Source organism: Triturus cristatus, chromosome 2_1 (assembly GCF_964204655.1).
Source record: "Triturus cristatus chromosome 2_1, aTriCri1.1, whole genome shotgun sequence".
Lineage (NCBI taxonomy): Eukaryota > Metazoa > Chordata > Amphibia > Caudata > Salamandridae > Triturus > Triturus cristatus.
Genome location: NC_140581.1, coordinates 91,597,090 through 91,620,767, shown reverse-complemented (window position 1 = coordinate 91,620,767; position 23,678 = coordinate 91,597,090). Strand labels below are relative to the sequence as shown.

At 45.9% G+C, this 23,678-nt stretch overlaps 1 protein-coding gene across 5 annotated transcripts in view; it reads right to left on the bottom strand.

Moving 5' to 3' along the window:
- The window catches only part of ATOSB (atos homolog B), a 416,415-nt gene that overhangs the window by 100,818 nt on the left and 291,919 nt on the right, over nucleotides 1–23,678 (bottom strand). For all 5 annotated transcript variants that reach the window (XM_085628134.1, XM_085628132.1, XM_085628131.1 and 2 more), the window contains 3 exons: nucleotides 14,323–15,890; nucleotides 10,537–10,595; nucleotides 9,251–9,350 (listed from right to left, as the gene is read on the bottom strand). In XM_085628134.1, the coding sequence (XP_085484260.1) occupies nucleotides 9,251–9,350; nucleotides 10,537–10,595; nucleotides 14,323–15,684 (1,521 nt within the window). In that variant the 5' untranslated portion in view covers nucleotides 15,685–15,890. The remainder of the gene's footprint in view (nucleotides 1–9,250; nucleotides 9,351–10,536; nucleotides 10,596–14,322; nucleotides 15,891–23,678) is intronic.

The window sequence follows — 23,678 nt, the reverse complement described above, 5'->3', positions numbered from 1 at the left end:
TCTTGTGAATTAGTTGGAGTTAGACTTAGTGCTCTTACCCCAGTGCAAGCATCAGTGGCCTCATTGGCGCATCCACTACCTGTCCCTACCCTATGTTCTCTTGAAAACGCATCAGGCATCCTAGGGTGATTATTGCGAGGACCATTGAGCAGTGGATTAGGTTTCCCACCTACCTACATAAGTATTACGGTACTTGACCTTCCTACACATCATATGAGCATATGGGGAATCATATCCTTACATCCTTTATGAAACCTGTCTTTGTTGTTCTCAGCCTGTAAAGTGACTTACACATTGTGAAACTGAGTCCTCCTCTGGGAACCGATCATAAGTGGGTTGTGCAGAGGTATTCCTACTTATTCCTGCAGGCCATAATCCAGGAGGCTGGCGTTGATTCCGGTAGGTGTCTGGAGGGGAATGAAGTGAAGAAAGCTCCAGTGTATTGCTGTAGTACTATTCATATACCTACCTTTGTGTTACAGCTGAGGGGCGCGATCATTCCTTCCGGTGAAGAAACATCACCTACCTGCTATTTCGGCTGCCAGAATCATCCTTCAAGACCTGCCTGTGTTCCCCCACCTATCCTTGTTTTGTTTCCCTTTTTTCCCCAGCGGGTCCTTCGTACTCTAGAGTTTGATAGAGTCGGAGGAACGTGGGGGACGACTGTGGACTTTTCTCCAACGTTCCGGACGCTCCTGCAGAAACAACCGCGATCATTACACTCACCTCCAGATCAGAGCAGTCACAGGGGGAGAAAGCTTCCTCATCTGCGGCCAATGGTTGTGGGTGGTGTTCTCCCTTTATGTGCTCCGAGATGAAGAGGTCAGGGTGTCATCTCCACTCCTACGCAACATCTCGAGATGTCGAGCCAGACAGTTGCAGAGGGTTTTCTTAGAGCGGAAGACGTTCCAGGCTTTGAAGGCAGCCTCATTGTGGTCGGGAGACAGGCGCAAATTACAGACCTGATGGAGGTCGGTCCGAGGGCATTTCAAGTGGCAGCGAGGACAGAAGCGGAATGGCATGTTTTCCATTACCATGGAGGCATGGTGGGTGGGAAATGGAGGGGGGACGCGGTCAAGAGACGGAAGGAGGGTGAAGGCCCACATGGGACCAAGGTCAACCGAGAGTCGCCCGGTTGAAGTTGGAGTCGTTGAGCCAAGATGAAGAGAAAAGAGGAACACGATCGAGAAACAGTACCGATGAAGGGAAGAAACCCATGCAGACCGAACAGAGCTACATGACTGTGTTGAACGGGAGCACACATCCAAACCCGACACTAGAAAGAAAACAATCTAACAATGGAGTCTATGACAATGCACATTAACAGCAAGAGGAAGAGTCTGTACCTCTGAACTCGAAAGACTTTGAAGAAAAACGAGTTTCACACATCTGGGCCTAATACTGTCTAACAGGAGTATGCACAGCACGTGCATCTACAACCACACATGCCTTGAACATCTCCTTACACAAATATTCTGACAGCCATCACTCTGAGGTGTTAGGCGCATTGTGTGTGAGAAAGACTGCGTTCAGACCGCTCTGCTCCCGCCGTATTTTTGGAGGATTCCCAAATAACACCTCACAATCGGCCAACTGGTCAGAAGCCAGTCTGACTATGCTTGGCAATTTATATTGCAGTGGTTTTTGCCCCTCGCTAGCTTGATGGACAAATTTGGCCCCCCACTTTCACAATGTTTGATGTACGTATTGACATCACAGAATAAATGGCTAATGTTTGTGAACCAGACACCCTTAAGGTTTTTCAAGTATTGTTCACAGCTTGGAATGGCTGTAAGCTGGTGGTCTGTATTTATCGCTCCCTGTTAGAGACGACTATACCGCATGTATTACATTTTAAGGCTAAATGGGAGGCTGAATTAGGTGAAGATAACAGTAACAAAGAATGAGAGGGAGTCTGGAGCACACACAAAAGATGTCCAGAAATATATTGCTTAAAGACAACAAAGTTAATTACTTACACATTACCTAAAAGTCTTCCAAACTAATAAACCTGATGAAGGGCAAACAGATATTACTTGTCCTACACGTAATTGCTACAATACTGGCTTATACCATATGTTCTGGACCTGTACTGAGATATAGATGTTCTTGAGGAGCATAGTGGAATCATTTGAGTCTCTTCTGGATAGAAAGGGGTTGTTGGAGCGGTTCCTAGAACCTAAAATCAAAAAGCGGGTCATAGATATAAATAGATCTGGCATTAATTCGGACCAAAAGTCATATAGAAATGTACCAGAAAGCTAAAGCACTCCATCCCATCGACAAAAGGCTTTGTGATCTCGAGAAATGGGACAAATCTGAATGCCTTGCCCTTTACGCAGAGGAAAGAAGGGGTCTGCGTCAGGGCCGGACTGGCCATAGCAGGCACCGGGCATTTGCCCGGTGGGCCGCTAGGGTGGGGGCCGGTTTTAGGCCACTAGGAGGCAGTTTTTGTTACCGGGGGCCGGCAATATCGGCCCCCTGTAACAAAATCGTCCGAAAGCGGCCCTCGCAAACTGCTCTGCGGCGCCCCCCCCCTCACCCCAGGTAAGGGGGGAGGGGGGGGGGGGGGGCAGCCAAGCAGTTTGCCAGGGCCAGTTTCAGTTCCCAGTCCGGCCCTGGTCTGCGTAGAAAGCCACTTGCTAACCTGTAGGATGAAATTTTAACGAACTATGAAAACCCTGAACTGGGAGAATAAGTCAATCCCTAAGAAAGATAAATGGGTACATAGATGAATAACCTCATACCTTTAATCTACATTTCATTAACTATTGACTTTGGCTCAAGAGGGCCGACGGGTAAGGAGCTCCCACCGGGAGCTCCCAGGCTAGAAATCGGCAAGTAGCGAAAATCCTGGAGAAAAGCACCCCCATCGTACCACCACCACCCCAGGGATTTGAAGTCTTCTATCCAGCGATCCTCCATGGCTTTTCCAATGCGATCGCCAAAAGAGATTAAGCCTACCACAGTAACAAGAAAGACTACAGCCAGCAGATTCCTAGTAAGATGGCCGAATGCACGGTTGAGCTGCTAAAAAGCAGCTGAGAGGAGACAGGCTTGGGATCACCCTTCCGGTGTTAATCCACGACCTTCACCTACCTTCCGGACACTGCCACTGTTACTCTGCATCCCGCTACGACTGCTTCTCACTGGCAAAAAGAAAAAGTGAAACTTGGATTACCTTCGAGGCTGCGGCTCTGCACGTTTCCTGTGGCGGCTGCCATGGTGCCCGAGATGTTTTACCCAGACGGGGTGGGGAGATAGCACTAGGTTTCTGTCTGCGGCCCTCTTGTCTGCAGACGGAAACCCATGGACGACTTCCTCCCCTGGTGAGTGGTAGGGGTCTGTGGGGTCTCCACTCCACCACTGAATGGTGGAGGTCGACGGGACTGGCAGCCACAAACGGAGTCCTCCATCGTGGTGGTGGGGTCTTCGGCGGGAGCTCCGGGAGGTCTTGGTCCATTGCAAAGGTGTCGGCGGCCTGGTCTGTGGCTTGCGACGGACTGCAGAGGCCTCCTCATGCTCCCCCATCGCTTCACGACTCACCTGCATCCTCTCGGTAGAGATGGTGGGTGCGAGGTGGCCATGTTGCCCCATCTGTAGGCCCTCTCCGTGGCCAGCTAGCTTCGGCTCGGAGGGCGAGGCCGGCCCGTGGTGCTGCCAGGCAGCGTCCCCAGCCTGTTTGAGGGATTTCCACAGGACTTGAATGGGTCTGCCTTTGTTCCGGCCCGGTTGGAGGGACTAACCCCAGGTGTTACCCTAATTGGGGCCGGTCTGCGGGACCTGAATTTAATCCATCTACCGTATGCTCAATTCCCTATCCCCCTCTACTTTTTTTGTTATGTGTATCTGTGTTTAGCCCTAGTTACCGCTGCGTTTCAAAAGTTTGAGATATAATCTATTCAGAAGTCAACTGTACATTGTTGTATTTTTATCCACCTCTATACTATGTATTTGTATCTACACATGTAACTTGTGCAACTATCTCGTTCCCATCTATGTAAAGCGCTTGGATACCTCCGGGTCTAGTTAGCGCTATATAAAACTCAAAAAATAAATAAATTAACTATGCATGTTTTAACCTCGAATACAGTCCTATAGCACTGCGGAACCATACGGAGTTATGGTTTGATGTTAACCTGTTTCATGTTATTGTCTAGAACTGCTTAATCTGTGACTATTTGCTTTCCCAACCTCGTTGCCTACAGTCACTTGTCCTAACTAGCGATGTCCTGATTAAAACATTTTACAACCTACCTTAATGTAACCTGCCTTTGCACCATGGCTGAATCATATGTCACTAAATTTTAGACTGCGCTGCATTTAAATGACAAAATTAATAAACAGAGTAAAAAAAAACAACAACAAAAAAAATACTTAAATCCATACAGCCTAAAGAAGGAGGATGAGATAGGTTATCTAGTGGCAAGTATAAATAAGGGAATGAGTACATTCCAGAAAAAAATTGTATAATGGATTTTGTTGGAAGGTATTGGGGCAACAGAGTTGCTTCAGACCTTGCTCAGATAAGTGCTGTATATGGGTACCAAGCTGCATCCGCAATGAATACACTAAGCACTGTTTTTCCAGACTGCACAAACTCCACCTTGCCTCAGAATAGTGGTGATGTCCCAATAAGCAGTCGAACAGTTCCAAACTCCAACTACGGTGCAATCCCTTTGCTACTCAGTGGTATGCACTTGTCACCCTTATTTGAGCCATCTTACACAATCATGAAGTGTGGACGTGACAGTTGAAATGCCATTCCTGAGCAAGAGGTCCTCCGGTCATCATGCGATTACCTATTTCACTACCACTTTTACCTTCGTAGCGGACCACTGGGGCGTAGAGACCCTCCTGTAACTGGGGCATCACATGAGCCCACCCTGAGTAGCAGTACGCTGAAGGTCAGTCGTCAGCTCTCTTGATTTCTGGAACTGAATGGCTATTCTCACTTTCAGGGGGTTCATGATTACTGACAAGGTATACGGAATTACCAAAATAAAGGGAATCTTTAGAAACAAATAATTCCAGTGTGCGTAACAAGCTACGTACGTGTGGCTTGAAAACGAGCCTTCAGAGGAGATGCTCCATATTTAATAAAAGGACAGACATAAAGGTCCTTGCTTTGTTGATGTCCAACTACACATTGGAAAACGTTATGGTGCAGACTCCATAGTTAAAGGCTGAATCTGAATTGTTACCAAACACCTTCTCAAATCCCAGTTACATCCGTGGACTGGAAGCCTCCTGAGGACTTGGCTGCTGAACTAGTTTCCATTATCCTTGCATGCATCTGGTTTAACTCGGCGCACCAGAGTCAGATCTACTGGAGACAAAGCACCGAAAACACTACTTTTCAACCAGACCGAACACAAATGGGAGTATGGATGCCAGCATATTTTGAATAAGCAAGCATACCCCAAGTGGCGCTTTCCTTGAAATGTTTTTAAACTCTTGGGTGGCAGGGAGGAGGGAGAACATGTAATCCTTTAACTAAAACGCATATTTTAAGAGAAGCTGAATGGGGCTGATCCCCTTGTAAGAGCTGCCTGTTCTCGTCTTCTTCTGTAGCTGCAGCTGTGTCTTTACCACTGTTGAGTCAACCCATGCTAAGTTTGCAGAAACTACTCGCACACAGACTCTGCCACATGTCCCAGGCACTTATTCGCTTCTACCATCCTCTCTCGTGCACTCTCTTCCACCCCCAGCAGATGTAGCTTCTTGTTCAATGCCCCTTCAATCCCTCCATCTCTGTTCCTCACAACCTCATTCTCTCAATCACTCTTTCCCATATATATGACAGATACAGTCTGATGCATGTCAGTAAGGTGCTCTGTCGCCCTTCTGTTTCTCCTCACTCTTTCTTCTGCTTCATTCATACGTCTCAGGCACTCATATAAGCCTATACTGTCTTCAGGTGTCTCCTGTCCCGACGATTACGCTCTCATCCATTCGCCTCCAGTCACCTTCCATCCCTCTTGCAGCACTATGTATTTAATGCTTCAGGAGAATTTACTTTCTCTCTTCCACCCAACTGTATACCTACTGTGCCTCTGTAGCAACCGCAGCTTCCCCGCAACCACATTGTGGAAATCTATGTATGGGCTGAGTCCGCATGTGTATCCTTCCTCAATACACCACCCACCTTAGAACAATTGCAATCTCTGGTTCTGTGGCAGCCAGGTGGGCCCACATCATTCGTGAAGAATTTGGCCCCTTCTAAGTTAAGTCACCAACACATCACATTCTGGGCCACACAGCAAGATTGGCCTAAAAAATTCCTAACATGAAATGTGCTGTTTTGAAAAAAGGTCAAGTCCAGCTGAAGGTGTCACATGAAGCACTTGGACTCTTAGCAGCTGTTCCCACTCCACCTGCAGCCTGCTCCCATGTAGATGTCTTGCTAGCACAGAAAGTGAGGGTTATTTTATATTGCTTTTATTGCTGTCAAGCCAGGCTGTCTCATTGCTCAACGCATCCACACACACTAGTGTAGAGCAATTGTGAATGCCTATCCACAACTGGTTCCTCCAATAAACACTGCCACTTTAGCACCGAGAGCCCACCGACTGCACACAAGACAAGCAAGCAAGACAATTTCTGGGTCCTGAGCCAATAAACAATTTAGTTCTCCTTCTCCCCCACCCTCACCCAGGGAATCGTAGCTTCCATCCAATCATAGGCTATGAAACATCTCCCACCAGCTTCTGGATTTGTTTTCACTACTATGATTGGCTGTGAGCACACAGTACCATGGTTTCCGGTCTGCATACTGTAATTAAGGAAACACTGCAAACCGTAATAACCGATAGTGTGGTATTAGGAGATGAACGTTGGCCCATGGACGAACTAGAAATCACAACTTGTCCACATCGCCAATTCTTATGTCTTGGGCATCGAGTGATACCATTTCCAAACCCCTGCACACAGCAAAGAAAGCGGGTGGTGGAAGCGGTGGGCATAAGGAACGTTTTCGTGACGCTTGAAGAGGCCAATGGATGAATAAGAGAGTATATATAATGATATTTGGGACAATAGGAAGCTGGCAAGACATCGAACTAGTAGTCTCTAGGCCACATCTCAAGGTATTAAACTTGTTGTAAACTCCGACCGCGACCCAATCGAGGTTACCAGGACAGTGTTGAGCCACGAGTTTGCTGTTGACCTCTACTTCTGCCAATGAGCAGATCCTACCTCAACAAGATTCATCCTCATCTTTACGAAAGGAGAGGGGCTGCAGCCGAGCTGCCCCCGAATGATGATCTTTATATATCCTTCTGCCACATATTAGGGAGGAATCTTCAGTGGAGGTTAAAATCTTGGGCCTACAAGAACGGGCTGCTCTTAGAAGTGCGATCTGGATCTAAGAAAGCCTCCTTGAAACCTGGAATAGTAGGGTCCTAAAAAAGCCACAGTTTATCCTTGAATGGCTACATTGCACCTATAGTTGCACTGCAGTTAGATGGAAAATATGTGTTTTCTTTAGTCATGGAGATCTGTTTCACAGCGAGTTGCAGTTCAATTGATAAAGCTTGTCTCTCCTGCCGGCTGGAGCATCAGTTTTTATGCATGTTTCTGGCAAGAGAATTTTACATTTCCTTCAGGGATGCAGATACTACAGTGACTTTTAGGGGGTAGGGTCGACCGATTCAAGAGCATTTCCCTCTGGGTGGACAATTCTGGGAGCGCGTCCTTCTGCCAAATTGATATCGCAAAGATTTTCTTTGAGGATGACAATACCTGGGTCAAATCATTATAGAAAGCTGCTACCAGGAGCCTTTATTTCTCCATAGCCGATACTAGTAGGATTAATTTCTGGTGGGACAATTCCTTTGCAAGCACCGAAACCAGGAGCCTTTCCTTTGCCAGGGACAATACAAGGAGCCTTTCGTTCTGGGAGCTCCAACGTGGGGCATTTCCTTCCGGGTCATCAGCAATGGCAGCACTTCATTCTCAGAGGTCGATTCTGGGAGCGGGTTACTGTCAGAAACAACAGCTGGAGTCATTTCATTCTGGGAGTTGACACCAGGATGGAGTTATTTCATTCTGGGAGTTGACACCAGGATGGAGTCATTCCATTCTGGGAGTTGACACCAGGATGGAGTCATTCCATTCTGGGAGTTGACACCAGGAGGGAGTCATTCCATTCTGGGAGTTGACACCAGGATGGAGTCATTCCATTCTGGAATTTGACACCAGGAGGGAGTCATTCCATTCTGGGAGTTGACACCAGGATGGAGTCATTCCATTCTGGGAGTTGACACCAGGAGAGTTTTCTTTGTGACAGTCAGTACCGAAGCATTTCTTTTGCAGAGCACCATAAAGAATAAAAACCCATAGATTTCCCCCCACCTCACTTGATACACGAATAAGCCTATTAAATTAGTACGTTTAATACAGTGAGAATTCATTCTACGGAGTAGGGCGTACTTGTCGGAGGGTGGAGAGGGGGTTGGGCGGGAGATGTTGGGGGGCATTCACCCAGAGAGGGCAATACCATGAGCAAAATCATTCTAGGGGGCCAAAACTCTGATTATTTCCTTCAGGAAGCTGAGTATTAAGACCCCCATGTAAAACCAATTTTACATAACAAAAATTTACCACCAAGGAGAAGGAAAGGAAAATGTAACTTACCCTGTATGCATCTGTTCATAGAGTCTCCTAGGTATGATGGCCTTAAGCATCACCACAGTACCTATGCGGTCCCACATGCATCTGTTGCAGGTGTGCCATTAGACGCAACTATCACAAGTGGAGGTCATTTAGAAGTGCAAGTGTTGGTGAAGGCCAGTGCCCATCGCTCTCAGGAGTGGTGGAACAGCACCGCCTGATGCAGGGCAGGCCCTTCGCAGACCTTGTTCCACAGATGACCAATACCACTGACGCCTCTGAGGCTGGAGGGGGCAAATCTAGATGACAGGACAATACAGGTGGTACGATGCCCTCAATGCCAGGGACGCCACATCGACTACCTCAAGGTCCTGGCCATACGGTCATACTCTCAAAGCCTTCTTTCCGGCGATTCAGGGCAAAGTAGTCCTCTTCAAGGCAGACCAAAAGAGAAGTCACAGTGCATCCTGTGATCAAAAGACTTCTTTGAAGAAAAACAACTTGCAAACGTACAAGTCTGACATTAGATGGCAGGAGTATGCTAAGCATGTATATCCCAGCGGCAAACCATGTTCTGAGGTTTAATAAATTGGACGAACCAAAGGATGACAGTTTCAATCTTCCGTTCAGACATTACCTCAAAGTTCCCGAGCAGAGACCGGCTGATGGAGGACGACGTCCAGGGCCCCGAGGGAGGTCTGCCAACCGTGCCTTTCCGAAGGCTGCGAAGATGTCTCCTATGAAAGAACACAAGTCAGAGAGGCATCTTTGTCCACTCAATCTCTAACTAATCATGCTGTATACCATGCTCAATCTGTACTATAAATACCACAGTGGCTTTTATAGAAATCCTTGAACTTCAAAGCAGCCTTTACATTGCAAGTTAAAGCCATTTATTCTAAAGAAATCCTTGTACCCAAGGTGCAACATTCTGATAAAATAGGAAATGCTTTGGTTTCTCACCCTTTGTCAACTTCCCATACTTGTACTGTTTTGGGGGACTAAAAGCTGAGGAGACTTTAAAATGTTCACAGATTTGACATTTGGTGATAGTGCTCAATCAGAAATGGAGGAATTCTATCACTTCGACTGTAAACTGATTATTAATATGACTCAAGTACATAAACAATGTGATCGAGTTTAAGAACAGGACTATTCTCGGGATTTAAAAATGTAACCCGATCTAATCATACTTGACAGGGTAAAAATATCACTGACTAAGTGATGTGGTACTAAAATGGAAATCCTCTACCACTGAAAACCTGTAGTAAAAGTATGACTGGAAGGTCTAATTTCCTTATCGAATCTTGGACAGGTTTCTTGCAGGATAGTACAGAAATGGGCAACATTGATGAATTATACGGTTCAAAATGTTCAAGTTTATGAACAACTTTTCGCTTTGGACTTACTCTCCACATTTTTCCATCTGCTCTTCATGTTTTTTCTGACCCCTTTTCCATATTTATTCTGATCATTTCAATAATCATGTTATTTCTCCTTAGTTATAAGATTTTTGGCCGCTGTATTTATGGCAGTGGTAGTGTAATGGTATACTTTTGAAAACACACTATTTCTTGAACATTTGTTTATAAACTTTCCGTAATAAAAGTGAATTTAAGAACACCAGAATTATTCAAGTGACAGCGTTTCATATATCCCATCTTCCAGCAAGAAATGTCCGCTTCACTGCTTAAGTGAGGCTTGGTCTATAAGAAATGGTACCAGTGTCAACACTTCGTAAAGCTTTGTCGAAGCGCCACAGCCGACAAGTCACAGTCCTGCACTAACCTGGCCACTTTTTAAGCCTCCTATGATACTAACAACAAACGGTACATGCTGATCTGTATTTGGAATGTTACACGCTACCCGTGGTGCCGCAGCCAATGAAAGGAAAATCTATATGAAGCGATGCAGGACACTTACGATTTTGAGCGAAGCCCACTCTTCAGCCGTCGGCTAACATTAGTGCAATCTGCTGAACTCTAGCAGGAAAAACAGAGACAGAGATGATTATGAGTCGATCTTCACCTACTTAAATCTGAACTATGGGGCAAGCCCTCCCATTAGTAGCTGAAAGGGGAGACTAGAGGTGGGCTAGAGGTTGCTATTGGGAAGTTTTCCAGAGCACGTCAAAAGTGTATCTCAAAGCCAATGTCATTTATCCAGAAACTTGCCAACACATTGTTTTAAAAAGAGAAAACTATACAATGCAGTGTGCCTAAGTGTTTAGCAAGTTGAAAGCGCTATAACTATACATTTTTCTAAAGCTTTCTTGACAATGCTCCCTGCTGCATCTTAACTCGCTTAAACCTCCGAACTCCCTCACTTAAAATAGGTTTTAATTTCATTTACTGCTTTACTGTAAGGAAAAGGAATATATAACCTAGTTTTGGGACCTCCCACGCACGTTTTCACTTGAAATATTTGGGATGCTTGCAACGTTTACACTGCATACATTTACTGTGATAAATTGACACGTGTTCCATGTATGTGTGCCAACACCGCACCATTGTTTTTCAACTTCCTCAAAATGTTTAACTTTTTACATAATGGTTGTGAGAAAATATGTAATTTTGAGATGCTATGGGCAAAATGTACACGAGGAGGGCTTGGAATGAGAAGCTTTGAGGACCTCTGTGCTACAGACATCTCGATCATGAGCTTTGCCTTCCCACTCACCACACTAATGTCACCTCCTACTCCATGCCTGTTTAACTACTATTGCCTGCCAACGTGACCTAGAAGACACATCATGCCTGCTGAATTTACAGAAGTCCAGGGATTAGCGTAGGTCAAACGTTCTCACAACTTACTAACAAGATCAGCTGCATGTCTACAACATCCATGTGCGCCAGACCACGCGTGCCACACAGATAACACTTACGACTGCGCTTGGGTAACCAGCTTCACCAAGAGACGATGGGGGCTTTTATACTGGGCCGAGCTTTCGGCAGGCAGAGTCCCATGATGGCAAAACAGTGGTATCTGACCGGTCCGCCGGGGCAGCATTTCTAGCAGCTCCATCTCTGACCAGGTATCCGACTCCAAGGGATGTCAGTCCAGAGTGCGGTGGAAACTGGAGCAGAAGAGGCTTTCTGCTGACCCTCACATCCCACGTGAGCCATTGTTTCCTTCTAAAAGGAACAATGCAGCACTGCATTCATGGCAATGTTTCTAGAAACAATCATAATGACAGCAGAACGCCCTGACGCCCTCACACCACCCAACCCCTCTCTGCTTTCCGTGCAGCTGAACTGTGACAAGTGGATTTTTCTGGGAATGAATACAATGAGACCGGTCCATGAAAGACAAGGTCCCTAGAGGACTGGTGCTGATGGGGCATCACAAACCCAAGGGGCTCTCAGACTGCTGATGGGGGAACATGGCCATCCCAGTGACCTAAGAGGACTTGTACTGAGAAGATCCGGTCATTCCCAGTGACCTCGGATGAATGGTTCGGAGGGGGCCGGCATCACTATTACCAGAGGCTTTGGAGAACTGGTGCTCATGGGATAAGCCATCCCCAGAGGAATGGTGCTGAGGAAACATGGCCATCCCCAAAGACCTTGGATAACTGACTTATCCCGAGGGAGTACCACTATTCCCAATGATCTTGGAGGACTAGTGCTGATGGGACAACGACCTCACCAGTGACCCCACAGACATGTTTCTGAGTGGGCACCGCTCCTACCATTGACTTTGGAGGACTGGTGCTGATGGGACAGAACCACCAGTAACCTCACTCGACTGGTGATGATAGTGCAAGCAAAGCCCAGTGACTTCCAAGGACTGGTGCTGCAGGGACATGGCCATCCCCAACAAACCCTGGATGACAGGTGCCAAGGGGCACCACTTATCTCAGCGGTGATGGTCAAGGCTCCCCTAATGCCCTTGGAAGACTAGTGCTGATGGGACTCAGATAACCCCAGTTACTTCCAAGGACTGGTGCTAACAGTATGCATGTAGAATTGGTGTTCACAGGACGTGGTTATTCCCAGTGACTTTGGTGAACTAGTGCAAACAGTGCACTGTTGCAGGGATTCTGCTCATGCACAGAACTATGCGCAGGAAACCAGGACCTCAGTGAATTGTGGTGTACCAAAAACTCACCTTAGTACCCAGAACCCCTATCCGACTAGCATCAGTGTCTCATTCGTTCTCCGTATCATCTCGAAGCTACCAATAATTTGACAACCCAGAACAAGCGACTTAGAGTACTCTCAGGAATGGTGGGAATTAGAAATACCTGTTTGTTATTATTCTCATATCAGTCCACAACAAGAGTAATCAGAGACACAGTAAAGTTTAAAATGTTTATTTTATAAGCTACGTGTCCTAAGATGCAGTACTTTGGCTAACATAAGCAGACAAATTATTAAGAATAAAACCATCAGCATTGTTACAATACCATAGAAAATGAAGGGCGAAATCATGTTACAAATGATAGTGGAATACAACCACCCTCCCTTCGCTAGTAAGCGAGCCTTATTAAACTAATAGAAGGTCTCTAGGTTTGAATGGGGAACCCCATACCGTAAATATCAGCTTAGGTGAATCACATCACAGGATCAGCTTTGTTCTGTGTCTGGAAAAAGTCTTCTCCAAAGTGTCTATCTCATGCATGCAAACTGCAGTATTAAAGGCGCTCGAGTTTCAGATATTTGCAGCTGTGTGCGTGTTATGGCTAGAGTGTGGGCCGCTAAACCAGAATTCAAAAGCATACATTGTTTGTTGGCCCTGACTGTTTCTGCACATAATGTTCAGACCAAGGTCGCGGTGCACGTCTAGGGATGTGAACAACAGACCGTTCTCATGTGAAGAAAAAGCAAGCAAGCAGTTTTCATATAAAAACATCTATCTGCAGTGTCATGTGCAAAAGCAGCAAAAGTGGCAAGATGGCGTCTTAACTTCTAAGACGCCTATGCTAACATAGCAATGTGTGTACCTGGAACTCTGTCTCCATTACAGCACAACAATATTCTGTAGCCCTTAAACAATTCTCCTAATGAGAGATGGTTACCTCCAGCGATGCCAAGGGCGATATTTCCTGGGGCAATGATATCCCTAGTTACTGTGGAATACTGATGCCTCGAAGGACCGTGCCTATGGGACATGCCTATTCTCAGTGACCAAAGTCTACTCTCACTGACCGATAGCTTGGTGCTAACAAGACGTAGCTATTTCAATGACCTGTGAATTTGGACCTTGTAGGAAAGATGCTGATGACACAGGGGTAGCCTCACTGACTTTGGACAACTCATGCTGATGGGCTATGGCTACAGCAGTGACCCCAGTGAACCATTAATTTTGCCACACAGATATGATAGTGACCCAGAGGGCGGTGCTAAAGGTACACCATCACACCCAATGACCTAAACGTCCCAATACAGGAATTCATGTTGCTGGTTTGTCATTGGATCTTGTAGACACAAACAAACTGCTCTTGGCTGCTTGGCGTAGACAAATAGAAGCAGGAAGCTTGGCACATTAACTGGAGTCTATCTAGGCCTTGAAAGCATTGAAAGAGAGTCTTAAGTATATAGAAAGCATGGGGGGGTTATTAAATGACAGTCTGGCATGGAAGTGTGCACATTCATGGAATGTGGTGCATAAATACCAATGGACATCCAGAAGAGAGGAGGAATGGAAGGAATCACGACTGGCACAGAGATTAAAAAGAGTAACAAAAAGATATCAAAGGACACCCACCATGTAAGAGTCTCTTGCTGAAGGGAGAAGATGGTTCCAGAATGGAGCAGCTTTGGCATCTGTGCTTCTACAGGACGCTGGAAGAGGGTGAGACAACTGGACTCTTCTCCTCTTCCCTGGCAACTGGCTTTCATCCTCCGAGCATGAATCTGCTGCCTCGCTAGATTGAAGGAGTTTTCTCTTCACTGTGCAGCCACCAAAACCACAGACTGATGGCTTGCTCATCACAGGGGTCTTCTCCAGAGACGTTAAGCCATTGCTTTCTGAAATCTGGACCTTAGAACCTTCTGACCTTGGAGTGGTTGGCTCTTTGATTCCATTGGGTGATACTAGACTATCCTCTCTCGGCAGGCTACCGTTCCTCAAACCTTGGCTATTAGAGGCACTGTGACCTACATGTGCAAGGGCTGAACTCCCAGATATTCCCGCAGTCACCTCATCGTGCCTTACACACGAGCGCTTTGTGTAGTTTTGTGCAATATTGTGCAGATCAAGTATATTTTGGCTACTAGCCCCATCATCTTTAACGTTGCAATCTCTCCATCTTGAATGTCCTTCACATGGCTGTCGTGTCTGGGGATGGCTTCCCAAAGGTTGTGACCTCTTCCCTGCTGGTTTTCGGTAGTCTCTCAAGTTTTCATCAAGGCATATCCCAACAGGAACCTTCCCCTGGGGAACACGTCGGCCAGATGAATCTCCCTGGTCAACAATGTGCAAAGTGCTGCAGGATGTGCGCTGGTTGCTAGAGGATGGCTTGCCCAATGGGTCACCTGCATGCTTGGTAAAGACCCGACCAACTGGATGCTTGAATCCCAAATCCTTGACATGGCTAGTGACCCCCTCACACTTGTGCTCAATCACTTGGAGGCCACTATGACAAAAATGTTGGGCTGAACCGCACATTGGCAGCTCCTCTGTGGGTAAACCATCTTCACAAGTATCGGAGTGATCTGATCCCCCGGGTGAGAAGTCTGACCAAGAATTCACCTTGTCCTGGTCATGTTTGGGTTGGTTTGGGACCCCGTCATGTATAGAACTGTCTGCTCCTCCCCAGTGAGCCCTTTTTGGGTCACGGCTGGCCTCTGGGATCCGTTGGTCAGGGAAACCCCTCTTGATGGCTTGCTGGCCACGGATTCTCTGGTCTGACGGATTTGAGGAGTTGGACAGGCTGGAATAGACAGACACCTGGTAGACCTTCTGGCGTTTGATCTCCTGCTCGTTGTAACCCATCACAAACCTGCAGTCCTGGGACTGCCCAGAGTCCAAGGTGTTGACGTCACCTGCAGACGAGGTGCTGCTATCTGCAGAGGAAGACTCTATGCCCTGGTCCCTGGGGGATGTCTCCACCTGGATGTGCCTCATTGCTCCTCCTGCCAGCGTTCACTTCCAGGGCCAAAATAAAAAAATATTTATGAAGAGGCTGAGGTCAGAGCAGAGAATGAAAAGTGCTCTCAACGAAAGGAGGGAGCGACCAAGATGAGATTATGGTGGCAGCAGAAACAGGAGCTGGCTTTTCTTTAAGAAGCTCCACAAAGCCCTGTGAGGCCGCATCCCCAGCAGTGCTGCATCTGTGGAAAGAAGAAGACAGTGCGTTAAACCTCTTAGTGTTTTTAAAATGCAGCCATAGCACATAACCACTTTCTTTCTACAACCTGACCAGTCCTCCAAAGTGGAGATGGGGCTGAAATGACCACTGCCTTTAAGATGAGCTATTAACAGTGCAAATAGAGAAATCTGTAATGGAGCGGTAACTCGGAGGACAGGAGACGAGCAGCCATAAGCAGCGACCACAGACAACGAGACCTTTGTTGACCCTCCAGGTTGGAAACAATTTCTAAATCTTTATTGTTTCACGACTCATTTGGATCGTTTTATTTGTGTTTTTTTAATATTGGCAGCAAGCAAGTCATTAAAAGAGAAATCATACATATACATCCATAAGACAACAATCAGGGAAGAAATATATTTGGGAAAATGCACACTCAGTAAAAAGAACTATTAGTTCATCTCAGTAGAGACTGCTATTCAGTAATGCTGGTATTTGAGGTGCATCATAAATGAGGGCCAGATGTTATCACAAGTTACCTTCCCAGCTGGAAATGAGTGGATAGCTTTAGAAACATCCTCAGTCAACATTGGGGAGCTAAATACAGCACAGTATACCTTCCTGTGAATTTAACCCCAAGTAATACCGCTCAATGCCTTGAGCACTTCCACTGACTGTAGGACAAGCCTTTTTGCTTATCCTTAGTGACAGAAATCCATAAACACTAGGAATCTCTGGGGCACCTTCTATCATCTTATGGGTTCCATTCAGTGATGCTTCTGGTAAAAGCAGCTCCCGAATGAGCATAGTCTGCATGAAGTAAAGCCACATGTTCGAAAGGAATCCATTTGTACTCCTTAACATTTGGATTATGAAGATTTAGATAAGCCAAGTTAAACGAACTTCAATAACCAAATCAATGTTCATTGAACCAAATGAAAGACAGTGGAATGTCCCTCAGTATAGAAAGTGGAGGACTGGACTCTCCCTTGGCAACAGGGCTGCACCACCGGTAGCAGTGGTCACTCGCATCACAGCACCGACCTTCCCCGGACAACAATGCGCCTCCTTCAACCGTAACACCCGTGCCTTGACTGGAGCTGCGGAGAATCCTGGTCCCTACTGTATTTGCCGCATCCCTTCATTCAGGGTTAGACCGAGGGAGCCGGAGTCCATTTGTTACAATGTCAGCTAGCGGTTGGCATCCTTCATTGCATATGTAAGGTATCTCAAACTCTTCATTATCTGCACACTCCGTACAGGACCCTGGTGTCTATTGTGTGTGCTGCATGAGATTATGGCACAGCTGCCTTACTGTGCCCACATATTTGTGCATAGAGGGGACTGGCCTTTCCCTAAAGTTCGGTCCCTTTTGCACCTCCCTTTCTCAACTATGGTGGATAGAGCTGTGGCAGCGTGATTGTAACAAGGCCCTTCCAGCTACTTTGTGTATGTTTTGCACAAGCTGGGGAACTTGTCGCACACATCTGACCACCTAGTTTGTCTATGTGGTAGAGCAATCCCTGTTGGTATTGGACAGCATCACCTCTAACTGACAAAAGACAAGTCTGGCTCCGTTTCAATGCTACTAGCAAGTGTAATAGCCTGTGCTTTGCAAGGAACAAAAACTGGGTGACCTCTACATAGCTACTGAAAGAAAACCTTGAAAGGCTGACATACTCTAGATAAGAGGAAGGCAGCAAATTCCCACCCGTACTAGGGCTGAAAGCAGCTAGAGCAGCCTCAACCTCAACCCTAGAGATTTGGGGCCAAATGCACGATGCTTTTTTTAGGTCGCAAATGAGCTGATTCGCAGAATTGGGCCGTATGTGACTGGAAAAAAAGCATTTTTCTATATGCGAAGCCCTAATGTGCGATTTGGTAACCTATTACCAGGGCGACTGAAATTATACAATTGTGCCATCACGGCAATTTTTGCCTGATTATAGATTTGCTGCATTTGCCATATAAGCCATCATCTTTCCCAGAAGTTGCAGATTTTACCAAAACAAATATTTGTTTCTAGCTCAAACGGTTCAAAAGTTACTAAAAATACAGCGACACATGTTGGCGTACAGTAGAAGGCCTTTTGCACAGCTGGACTGGTCACCTTTCTGTTGCTTATTTCATTTTGAAACGCATCCCGTTTTACTTTAAGGAAAACTGATTGCATTAAAAAAAAAAAAAAGAAAATTGGTCAATTCAAAAGCCATCACAGAAATGGTGGTCTGCTGACCCCAGCAGAACCACAATCTCTGATTTTTATGTCTCTTCAAGAAATGCTGTATTCAGCATATGGGCATTAAGCTCCGCCCATCTTTCTAATTGGCTCCCTTTAAACGTCCTTCGTAAATGTCTGCTTTTCATTGGTTAATAAGCGCAGTAGTCTCTCCTTTTCTACGTTTGTATCCTCCCATGAGGACTGCCCCTGTTACATGAGCTGTTACTCGTTATGTTATTTATTAGTTTAGGGGTACTCTTTTTTCTTTGTGCTTCTTGAAGCTCAGCGTTGCCCACGGTTTCTCCCTCACCCCACCTGCAGCTGACTCCTCCTCCTCCTCCCCCTTTGCTCCCTCTCTTCAGATGCAGTTGCCTCCTCTTCCCTCCTGCTTTTCAAACGCACGGCCTGGCATCCGGGTCCCTGTCTTCCTATAGCTGTTGCTGCCTGGTTCTGACGATACCAGCTTTCCTGCACGGTCTCTTAGAGCCAGAGCCAAACCTTGGCTTGACTCACTGTAAAATTGTTGACTTGCCAATCTTTAGCTGCCAATGCCATATGCTAACCATCCGTGTAATCTTGGCCAGCCACCTAGCTGCCTACGCAGAACAGAACATACCATCGAGAGAGGTAGGGCTGCTATAAATACGCCACAACCTCTGTCACAGCAGGCCTTCGAGTCGCCGCTTGACCACAGCCAAAATTGGTGAGTATGTGGCACAGACATTTATTTAAAACAGTCCTTACAGGGCTTAAAACCTATCATTTTGGAAGTTGACATGTCCCTATCATATTGTAAACCAATTTTTGTTTGAGTTAAGTCCCTCAAAGAGATTATTATTTCACACACCTACAACTTTCCTCAAACAGGCTGCGGTAATTCAGAACTTAAACGTGACTTCATTTCTGGATATGGGTTAGTTCTATTTGGTTTTATAGTCCTGAGAAAAGAGCAACCACATCCAAGATGGCACCACGTTCAGTCAGACAAATAGGTCTGTCTTTTCTCTTTTTCTCATTTATGCTCCTCTCTATAACTATCTTTTTTTCGTCATAGTGTACAGTTTCCTAGCAACCACGGCGGGCTTCGAGTCAACTCCGAGTGCAAGAGAGACTGGTCTGAGCGCTGGTCACCCGGAATAGGGACTTGGAGTAGTGTTCGGATCCAGCTATGCCACCCATCCAAGACCCCCTCCCTTACCCAAAGTAGGAGAATGACGCAACTTACTTACTTTGGCCCAGAAGAACAGGTATTGTACATTAAAAGACACCTTGGCGCAGTATTTACAGGGGCTAATGCTGTTCTCAATAAGCACTGCAGCTCAGCCGCCTAGGTCGTTCCTGGGCCAAGCCTCTGGTGCCACCACGCTCTACCGCCTAGCGTAACTAAAAATCCATCTTCACCTAACTCCCCGACTGTACCAGGACACCACCTACAACCATATGCGGTCAGTGTGCTTTTCAATATTACAGGACTGCATCATCGTCTCATCTGCCGGCACCTTAAATGATCATGGGTTGTGCAGCATCCATGCTGTTTTAAAAAAATAAAAAAAAACTCTGTAGCATACTTCACTTTAATATGTCTGTCTACAGTTTTTAGCACTCTTTGTTATCTCACTTTTCCGTCTATCTGCCCCTGCACTATCTCCCAACCCACCCCCTTCTCTCTTCCTCTCTTTCCTTTCCACCCTCTCCTCCCCTCCCCATTTGCTCTTAAGAACCCCTAAAATGCTGCAGTTTACTTTGTCTGGCATATATTTGCTTTGCTTATTTTTTCCTCGTTATCCCCGCCACTGGTTAATTGCGAACTCATATATAAAGAAACATTGCTATTTGCAACTCCAATATGTCAAAATGTTAGTAATGTGTGATCTATTGCATTGCAAATGCGTGTTGAGACTCCCAATGGGTCGCAAACCAAGACCTACCTCATTAATATTAATGAGGTAGGTCTATTTGCGACCCGCTTGGAATCGCTAAATGTGTAAAACAAACATTTGTTCATCGCTGTTTGCGATTACCTAATAGCGAATTCCAAAATTGGCTATTAGGTAAATGCAAACACAAAACTATGTACATCTGGCTCTTGGATTAAACTTTGAAGGAGAAGACGGGTCACAAAAGATTTGGAAAACGTCTACAATATATTTTCTTGAACATTGCTCTGCAGTCACAAGGACTTGATACAGTAACTGTTTTTGCAGCAGAAAAGGGACTGAATGTGCAAACTCTAAGGCAAGTGATGTCAGAGTTCACCAAATGGATTCCTCTAGACTGAAAGCAATTGTCTTATTTGATATAATACCAGCCTTGGTGAGTTTTCATCATATTGTGAATGTAAACTGCCATGAAAGGCACATGAAATGCTAAAATGAAGTCACTTGTTGTACAGCCGTCCCTAGGCGCTAGGCACCGTCTGGGCTGCATCACCTGTAACAACATCTAGGTGTTGGTCTCTCTATACAAAATGAGGGCAGAATAAAACAGTCAGGCATGCTAAACTCCCTATATTTCAATCAACCGTAGCAGCTACAGCCTTACTCACCAAGATTTTATCCAACACGGACTAGCCTTTGTACGCTTAAACAGCTATTCTGGGACCTTGTTACAGCTAAGGAATCTAGTTACACTGATTTTCCACACTCAACACATTTTACTAAATTATGCTGCAAAGAAATGGTACCTCAAAGTTTACAGTAGTTTAGTGAAATCCTTTTTTTCCTACTTGCATTTTTTGTGAGCATTTTATTTTGAAAGCAAAGAATGACCAATCAAGCTTCTGTAAATATTTTCATTAAATCATAAAGCATTCTGGGAGAATTATACATAGCCTCCTATTGCTAAACTTTGAAAGTGTGTGTACACATTTTTATTCTGAAACCACTGTGGTGCTGTCCGAGTTTACAACATTTACAGCACTCACCCTAATAATAAAGGCTTTGCATTTAATGAACTATAAATACAGGTTTAAACAGCATTAATACATGGACACAAATATTACCTTAACTGCAGAAAATGCCCTTCCCTGATCTATAATGTGCTACTGTAAACAGGCAGCCAAAGGGTTTGTGCTGTGAGGAGTGGGGTCTATTTGTCCCCAAGACAAAATACACATGAAAACGTGTTGCCCTTGACCTCAAACAATATGTCCTGGGTCCACATCCCTGAGACTCCTCGGAAACTCCAAGGTGCAGAAGCTGGCGAACACTTGACAGTGGCGAACAGATGGAGTCGAGGTTCTATCCATTCTTGGAACAGACCTTGCGCCACCTCCAGGTATAACTGCCCCACTTGATCTCTGAGTCGGTCTGCCCTGACATTCAATGATCTTGCTAGATAGGTCTCCACTAGGAAGTTCCCTTGGTGGTCCAGCCATTTCCCTAGGTGCAAGGCCGCGACCCCACCCCGCCCTATTTGTTGCAGAGCAACATGGTTGTTGTCAGTGAGCACTGTATCAGCCTCCTCTTGATAGATAGAAGGAAGGCTTTAAAGCCAAGCAAATGGCCCTCAGGTCTGGAAGGTTAAAGTGGAGTTGGGGCTCCGCTGGAGATCAGATGCCTCGGATCTCACCTGTACTCACCCTCCCTCATATGGCCCCTTAGCTCAACCCACAAGCGATGCATCGGTCACCACTGTGGGCACTGGGGGGAGAAGGATCTGCCGCTGACCCTGTCGCAGTCCAGTAACCACCCCTGCAGATCTTTTGCAGTCTCCTCTGAAATCTGAATGTGGTCAGAGAGGTACCTTAATGTTAGGCCCACTGAGACTTCAGATCCTACTGCAGAGCCCACATATACCACCTAGTCTGCTTGACTGGTAGGAGGCCATCAGTCCCAGACATGCCCTGGTCTCTTTTCCGGGGAAAGGCATCGAACCATGTCCAGAATGGTTTCAATGAAGGGGAGCATCTGAGAAGGAGTCAGGTGTGACTTAAACATGTGAATAGTGAACCCCAAAGATAACAGGTTTGCTTTAGTTTGGTGGTGGTTGAAGAATGCCTGGGGCAAGCCCACCTTCAACAGCGAGTCGTCGAGGTTGGGGAAGACTGGGACTGTGACCCATGGAGGCATGCTGCTATCACTGCCATCACTTTCATGAACACTTTAGAGGCACTGGTGAGACCAAAGAGAGGCACAGCAAACAGAAAATGCTCCTGTCCCACCATGAACCACAAGTAGCACAGATGCTTGTGCACAATGGGTATATGGAAATAGGCGTTCTGCTGGTCCAACGCCAACATCCAGTCTCCAGGTGCCATATGGTTCATACTTCCTCAGTAAAACTGTGCGTTTATTGGACAACATAAACGTCAAAAATGTGTGAAACATGTCAAATGTTATCCCTGGGACCAGCTAATTTGACCATATTAGGTGATTTTAACGAACACTTAGATATTTTATCTGATAAAACGGCTATGGAGTTGATTGAGAGTCTGTCAGCCCTCCAGCTCACGGAGAAAGTATCGAACCCCACTCATTCCAAAGGTCATCTTCTGGACCCAGTCTTCAGTAATTGTAGGGAACTTACTAGTGGGCTTCCCATCCCTCTTCCTTAGACTGACCATTTCTTAATTCCGCTAAACTGGGAAATCCCCGGCCCTGCTCGCCACCCCCAATGTGATCCCGGTGTGTGAGCGAAACTGGTCTAAACTCCCTACTGACCAGTGGAAATCTGTCCTGGAAATCAACAGGCCATCCCTGGATGAAAATTTTAACCTGGAAAATGCAAATAAGAGATTTAATTCCTGGATACAAGGCTCCTTAAATACAGTTCTCCCCAAAAAACCATCATATATAATTAACAGGACAAAAACTGCGCCTTGGTTCACTCATAATCTGAGAGAATTTAAACAGCGCTGCAGACGGTTGGAAAGGAAGTGGAGGCTGGATTACTCTGATATTAGTAAAGCGGAATACAGGGAATCCATTAGATGCTATAAATTGGAAATTAAAAATACTCAAGCAATTTTCTATAAACAGAAAATTGAATTAGCCGCTAACTCTCCCAAAGAAATTTTTTACATTGCCAGAACCCTTACTAAACTGCCTCAAAATCAGCCTAGGCTACAGGATCCTTTGACGCACTGTAACACTTTGGCAGAATTCTTCCATATGAAAATCCAAAATATCTATCAGGCCTTTCTGCCCCCTCAGCCTACTATTCCCATTACCACCCCTGCTGAGCTGTCTGTAGGGCGGGACCCTTTTCTCACTAGCACAATTCCCTCTCCTCAATTTTGCCATGCTGGATTTAATCATGGCACATATAAAATCAGGCTCCCCTGTGGACCCTGCCCCACCCCAGGTTCTCACCTTAGTTGCAGACACTGTTTGCCTTCTAATTTTGGATATGGTGAATTCTTCCATCTCCTCAGGAACAGTCCTGGTAGCATGGAAAGGTGCTATGGTCAAAGCCCTTTTAAAAAAAACCAATCTGGATCAGGATAATTTTTCCAACTATCGCCCCAATTCTCTCCTTCCTTGGGTGAGCAAGATTCTATAGAAACACGTAAATAACACTATGGTAGCCTTCTTGGAAACCCATAACTTGCTCCACCCGTCTCAGACGGGGTTTCGTCCCCAATTGGGC